The 7,289-nt window shown below is 37.4% G+C and overlaps 1 protein-coding gene across 1 annotated transcript; it reads left to right on the top strand.

The window, feature by feature from the left end:
* Positions 1 to 7,027, top strand: LOC110792496 (NADH dehydrogenase [ubiquinone] 1 beta subcomplex subunit 8, mitochondrial). The gene is made up of 4 exons (XM_021997311.2): positions 1 to 273; positions 384 to 470; positions 561 to 656; positions 6,686 to 7,027. The coding sequence occupies exons 1-4, from the start codon at positions 136 to 138 to the stop codon at positions 6,740 to 6,742; spliced, it is 378 nt and encodes a 125-aa protein (XP_021853003.1). The 5' UTR covers positions 1 to 135; the 3' UTR covers positions 6,743 to 7,027.
* Positions 7,028 to 7,289: the final 262 nt, after the last annotated feature.

Genomic DNA, 7,289 nt, shown 5'->3' with positions numbered 1-7,289 from the left:
ATGCTCAATCCTTCGGCCTAGGACATGAGAGTTTGACGAACCACCATTTTCAGTGTGTGTGGATCAACAACCGAACTCCCTCGTCAGTCGTCTCGCAAATCAAACCATCGCCGGTGAAAGAGAGAGTGAAATCAAATGGCAGGAAGATTGAGCAAAGTAGCTTCAACGATACTAGGTGGAAACGGCGTCGTTTCCCGTTCTGTGGGTAACTCCCTCCGTCAACGTGCGGGCATGGGCCTTCCCGTCGGCAAGCATCTCGTCCCCAACAAACCGGTTTCTCTCTCCTCATTTTCTCTTTAGTTAAATACTCATAATTTGTTTTTCGCTTTACAATCGGACTTAATTCTGGTTTAATATTTTCTGAAATTGATTGCGGGCATTAGCTTTCGGTGAACGATGAGTTGACATGGGATAACGGTACTCCATTTCCCGAGCCTTGTATCGATCGGATCGCCGACACTGTTGGCAAGGTTAGGGTTCGATATTGATATTGATAGTTAGTAATTAAAATCAAAATCATTAGGGTTGAGTTATTAATTTTGTTGGTTTGGGAATTTCAGTACGAAGCATTAGCTTGGTTGTCCGGTGGACTGAGTTTCTTCGCTTTACTCGGATTGGCCGCCGTCGTGAATGATAAGGCTTCTACATATCCCTTTGTAAGTTCTTTTTTCCTTTTTCTTTTATTAGGGTTTTGTCTGACATGTGATCTCAATTGGGTTAGCTGATGAGACATTTTGATTTGTTCATTTTCCTAATTTGGATAGAATAGTTGCTACGATTGTCTAGTTGCGAACCTTTGAATGTCTGTATTTAGGTAGAAGCATTTTACTGAGTATTTAAATTTGACTGCATTGCATTTGATTGCCATATGCTAGCTATAATTTCTTGCTGTAGTTCTTCCCAATTCCTCCATTTTAACAGCCCTTTCTGTAGATGGTAATAAATAGGGTAATGGTAATGGTAATGATTTTATATGTATGAGCTTTTGCTAGTAGACACATGGTAGGATTAGAAGCTCATACATATAAAATCATTACCATTACATATAAAATTGCCTTCTATTTGGCCCGACAGGTTTATGTAAATATGTTACAAAATACAAATGGATCTTTGTGTCTTGTGAATTTCTGTTAAGAGTACAATTTCTTCGGCGTGTTTTGTGTTTAAATCTCAAAATCCATGGGAATATGGGATTGAGAAATGGAGTCATGTCATCATGTCAAGTTAAGTTTTGCACTACCAGAAATAGAGGCATAGGAATCATTTACCAAGATGAATCCAGATAGTATTCTTTGTATCATCACTGATCACTAACATATGGTAGAGGTTTTGGAACATCGAATGAGCTCAATGACCTCGAGTAAGGTCTTTTTTATTCGTGCAATAGTTAGCTTCACTATAAAACTTGCCGAAAACAAGAAGTTAGGTACTTCCTTTATAATCACTTTTTATCTCCATGAGAGCATCTGAGCATGAGAAGACTGCTCTTTTGCTTTTTGTCTGACAGACGCTGGTGTGACCTTGCCTAATATCTGAACAAAGAGATTGTTAAGTATACTTAAATCATTGTAAATATCCATGCTTTACTTTGTCACTGGTCTTAGCTGTAGATATATGGTTTACTCTCTACCTCTAATTTTAGAAGGCTTGGGTGTTGGCTGAGTGGGTACTATGTTATTTATGGGTTTAAACCTTAGGTTTGAGGAGAGTTGATCCGTTATTTGTCTGAACTAGCTGTATAGCTCGGCGTTCTAGGACTGCATAATTAGGGTGGGAGCGTTGTTACATATTTAAATGTACTATGTTTCCTCCTAAAAAATAAAACATGTTGACAATTTGACATAAAGTCCTATTTATCAATAATGTTACCTAGTTTTGTTAGACTAGCTCAACTGTGTACTGATCAGTCCAGTATACCATGTACTAGTGAGCATGTTCTGTAACTTGATTGGGGGTGGGGTTAAGCCAACTAGGTTAGGGTGGATAAGTAAGGCTTTTAAGTTTGTTGTGAACCTTGTAATATGGCGCTTAAGACGCCATAAACTTGAGTGAGTTCCAGGGGTGAGGTTAAGCCAATTAGGTTAGGGTGGATAGATGAGGCTTTAAAGTATGTCGTGAGCCTTGTCAAATGGCGCTAAAGACCCGAGTGTGTTTCGAGGGTGGGGGGAGTGGGGTTAAGCCAATTAGGTTAGGGTGGATAGATGAGGTTGTTAAGTATGTCATGAAACTTGTAACATGGCGCTTCAGATGTTTAACTTGAGTGCTTTCTGTCTTTAACGTATGTGGATCGAAGTAACTTGAAGGTAACAAAAGTTACATGGCAGCATGAGTAACTAGTAACAAATATTTGTTCTACTATTCTTTCTTTCCTGTTTTTTTCCCCTTGTACTTTTGCTTGTGTGCTAGTTTTCAACAGTTTGATGGTAGTGATCTATTGGTCTTTTTTTCTACCAAGTTCTTTACTTGTCTACCTGTCCCCCCCACCTGTTGGGTTGCTAAAGTGTTGAAGTTGTAATCAAGGACATGTTTAGCCAAGCTTCTCGAAAAGAACATTTTCTCCACTTTTCCAGAAGCTATATCTACATAAATTTTAGTTGTTTGACCTTAGTTTTAAAAAGCGCGCTTTTTTGCGCTTAAAGCTCGGAAGCTCAGAAGCTCACACCAAAACGCTTCTACCAGCCGAAGCCCAGCGACATACAAGAAGCGCGCGCTTCCTAGCGCTTCGGTGCTTCTGCGCTTCCTAGCGCTTTTGCGCTTCCTGTAGTCTAGGCACTTCAGACCCTTCTTTTCTATAACAAATAAAGCCACGTGACTCTAATCTTCTTTTTAAAAGTATCACGTGATTTTTTTTTTTAAAAAGCGAATATTTGGGAAGTTTTTGAAAACCTTAGTGCAATTTTCTCCCGTAGCCGGATTTCTCTAGCCTTCTCGCCGGATTTCTCCCGTCTGATTCTGAATTTTTCTTTCATCGTTTTGATTTCTCTATTTTTTTTCCATCTTTTCTTTCCATATTTTCTCCATATGTTCTGAACTTTTGAAAATTTATTATTTCTTTTCGGGTGTGCTTCGCCTACGAAAAGCGTGCGCTTTCGCTTTGCGCTTAAGCTCCAGGGCCCTTTTGCGCTTCAATGCGCTTCGCGCTTTTTAAAACTAAGTGTTTGACCAATCTAATTCGAGAAGTGTTTTTTTAAGAAACAAAAAACTCTTACAGTGTTTGGCCCATTTTTAATGAACTTTTGGCCTCTTTATTTTTTATTCCTTCCTCTCCCTTCTCCCCTAGCCCACTCTGTCCTTTTCTCAGTAACGATGAGTAAACACTATTGTTTGTAAAAAAATGATGGACTGATGGTACTCACCATCATGAAAAGGAAATCATGTTATCAAATCCAAATCTGATACCCATCAACACAGTGTTAGATTTCAACCATTTTATAACTGCAAATAATTGATATGGATTGATGTTACTCACCATTTTCAAAGAGTGAATATTTGTTGTTAATTACTAGTATGATTTGTGTGAGAGAGATGTTAGGATGTCCATACTTTTTCTATCAAGGGTATTTATTGCCAATATAAACTTTCATTAAATGGGGTAAAACAGTTCCCTAGAAACCGAAAGCGTAAGCTACAACTTAGATCTTCTGTTTCTAGTGGGCTTGGGAGCTTATTTGGGCCATATATCCTTGTCTAACCTTGGCCTGTTTCTGCTTTCTATAGGGGAGTATTTGAGTATTTCCCTTCGTAATCATTCCAACACTAGAAGGATTTGGCATATTAAAGTTTTATCCAAACAAGGGAAGAAGAATCCCTCACCTTCTCTTCCCTTCATTTCCCTGCACGTTTCACTAATAAAAACAAACCGTAAATCTCTATGAGACATGTTTCTGTAGTTCCAGAAAACATCCTCTTTAGTAAACCAAAAGAATATTTTAGATCTGTTGATATGTAGGAGTTGAAAACATCACCTGAATTGTAGTATGTTGTCATTCTTTTTTCAAAAAGTTCAGCTGAGCTGTTATTGGTTTTGTGCTCAACAGACTAATAAATCTAATTTGACTAAATGCAGATAGACCTTTCAAATCAAATGGCCAAGCTAATTCCTACATACACCGTATACTACATGAAAAATCCTTCTGAAGTTAATAATCACATTGATAGTGATAGAGATAGACTTCTAGTTGCATTAGGTTTAATAATACAATTAACACTAATGTTGACCCACTATATATATTTGACCAATGACAACACTCCAATTCACGGAGTTTCACAATATGTAACAGATAGTTCTAATCCACCATCATCAACTTGACACTTAATCCCGAACAGAGGGAGTGATAAAATATCGAACAAGACAACATTATAATTGCATGAAACCAAAATGCAAAAAAAAATAAAAAAAATAACACTTGTGAAATAAATTAAAACAAAAACCCAAATTGTGAATTCTGATTAATTCAAAGGTCACATTGGTAGTTCTAACCACACAATCGAAGTGACTAACAATTCCTCATGGAGCGAGTAATAGCATTTCACATTTCCTTCAACAATACATATTGAAAATGAAGGTTGCACAAATCAAGTAAAACAAACCTCTCGGTCTTCCCATCAGAATCCTTAGCCAGATTAACAAGCCAAAGAATAGCATCAAGTATCTGGTTCTTCGAATAACCAGGGGACTGGAGCATCGAATTATTGATTGGGTGAGGACAACCCACACATTCCAGCACCAGAAGTCCAGAACTGTCTCATCCCGAAATAAGACAGATAATAATAAATTAGGCAGAGAAACTACGGTCGAATGCTCTGTTATATATGGGTTTAAACCTTAGGTTTTAGGAGGGTTGATTTGTTATTCGTCTGAAGTGGCTGTATAGCTCGGGCTCCTAGGACTGCATAATTAGGGTGGGAGCGTTATTACATATTTAAATGTACTATGTTTCTTCCTAAAAAATAAAATATGTTGACAATTTGACATAAAATCCTATTTATCAATAATGTTACCTATAGACTAGTTCAACTGTGTACCGATCAGTCCAGTATACCATGTACTAGTGAGCATGCCCGTAACTTGATTTGTGGGGTTAAGCCAACTAGGTTAGGGTGGATAAGTGAAGCTTTTAAGTTCATTGAGAACCTTGTAACATGGCGCTTAAGACGTTATAAAACTTGAGTGAGTTCCAGGGGTGGGGTTAAGCCAATTAGGTTAGGGTGGATAGATGAGGCTTTAAAGTATGTTGTGAGCCTTGTCAAATGGCGCTAAAGACCCGAGTGTGTTTCGAGGGTGGGGGAGTGGGGTTAAGCCAATTAGGTTACGGTGGATAGATGAGGTTGTTAATTTTGTCGTGAAACTTGTAACATGGCGCTTAAGATGTCATAAAACTTGAGTGCGTTCTGTCAACATATGTGGATTGGGGTAACTTGAAGGTAACAAAAGTTACATGGCAGCATGAGTAACTAGTAACAAATATTTGTTCTACTATTCTTTGTTTCCTGTTTTTTTTCCCTTGTACTTTTGCTTGTGTGCTAGTTTTCAACAATTTGATGGTAGTGATCTATTGGTCTTTTTTTCTACCAAGTTCTTTACTTGTCTACCTGTCTCCCCCACCTGTTGGGTTGCTAAAGTGTTGAAGTTTGCAATTAAGGACCTGTTTAGCCAAGCTTCCCGAAAAGAACAGTTTCCTCACTTTTCCAGAAGCTATATTTACATAAATTTTTAGTTGTTTGACCAAACAAATTTAAGAATTGTTTTTAAGAAACAAAAACACTCTTACAGTGTTTGGCCCATTTTTAATGAATTTTTGGCCCTTTTTATTTCTTATTCCTTCGTCTCCCTTCTCCCCTAGCCCTCTCTGTCCCTATTTCAGTAACGACGAGTAATCACTATTGTTTATAAAAAACAATGATGGATTTATCGTACTCACCATTATGAAAAGAAAAATCATGTTATCAAATCCAAATCTGATACCCATCAACACTGTATGTTAGATTTCAACCATTTTATAACTGCAAATAATTGATATTGATTGATGTTACTCACCATATTCAAAGAGAGTGAATATTTGCTGTTAATTTCTAGTATGATTTGTGTGTGAGAGATGTTAGGATGTCCATACTTTTTCTATCAAGGGTATTATTGCCAATATAACTTTTCGTTAAATGGGGCAAAACAGTTCCCAAGAAACCGAAAGTGGAAGCTACAACTTAGATCTTCTGTTTCTAGTGGGCTTGGGATCTTATTTGGGCCATATATCCTTGTCTGGCCATGGCCTTGTTTCTGAATCTATAGGGGAGTATTTGAGTATTTCCCTTCCGAATCTCTCCCAACACTAGAAGGATTTGGCATATTAAAGTTTTGTCCAAACAAGTGAAGAAGAATCCCTCACCTTCTCTTCCCTCCATTTCCCTTCACGTTGCACTAATACAAACAAACTGTAAATCTCTTTGAGACATGTTTGTTTTAGTTCCACAAAACATCTCTTTAGTAAACCTAAAGATTATTTTAGATCCGTGGATATGTAGGAGTTGAAACATCACCTGAATTGTAGTAGGTTGTCATTCTTTTTTCAAAAAGTTGAGCTGAAAATCTTGATTTTGAGGATGTTGAAGTTGGATATTTTGTTTGAGGTATTTGTAAGTTCTTAATTTCTTGCTAATCACTCACTATTAATGGTTTTGTGCTCAACAGACTCCAAAGGTTTATCCATATGACAACTTGAGGGTAGAGCTTGGCGAAGAACCGTAGATGGATCTGTATTGGGACAATTGTATCAAATGTTATTCAGCTACATGGCCCTCATTTTACATTTTATATTTTATTTCCGTTTGTAACTCTGGGGTTTTGAAAATAAATATCTGACATTGTTGTTAGTTCTGTTGTTTCTAAAATTGGTAAGGGATATGGTTGGTACCTTTTATGGTAATGGTGATGCTGCTTTTTTGTTGTAAATGGCAACTATAAATCTGTAATAAGTTTGTAGATCTTGGGACTGCTTGCTCTAACAACCAAGTATTGATGTAGTGTTTAATACCTCATTCTCCAGTTACCACTAACAAAGCTTAATTTGCTGGAAATCCCACTGGTTCATAGATGGGATGGACTAAAGATACAAATAAATATGGAATGGTGAAGTCTGTGAGACCTGAAGATCATCCCCGCCCATAAGCAGGAGTGACTCTTGCTTTGTCTAAAAACTTCACCGTTGATAGTTTGATACAACTTGAAACTCAGAATATCCAAAAGGTTTCTTTCTAGGTAAATAATGTAAGGTTGCACCATGCACGATAACGGT

This window comes from Spinacia oleracea, chromosome 6, assembly GCF_020520425.1.
Source record: "Spinacia oleracea cultivar Varoflay chromosome 6, BTI_SOV_V1, whole genome shotgun sequence".
Classification (NCBI taxonomy): Eukaryota; Viridiplantae; Streptophyta; class Magnoliopsida; order Caryophyllales; family Amaranthaceae; genus Spinacia; species Spinacia oleracea.
Note: the sequence above shows the minus strand (reverse complement) of the source record. Positions and strands in the feature narration are given on the sequence as shown.

Bases quoted from the DNA above. Each gene is read 5' to 3' on its own strand.
- LOC110792496 (XM_021997311.2), top strand. From the start codon at position 136: ATGGCAGGAAGATTGAGCAAAGTAGCTTCAACGATACTAGGTGGAAAC. The intron at 274-383 runs GTTTCTCTCTCC...TGCGGGCATTAG, and splicing joins ATCTCGTCCCCAACAAACCG to CTTTCGGTGAACGATGAGTT. The intron at 471-560 runs GTTAGGGTTCGA...TGGGAATTTCAG, and splicing joins TCGCCGACACTGTTGGCAAG to TACGAAGCATTAGCTTGGTT.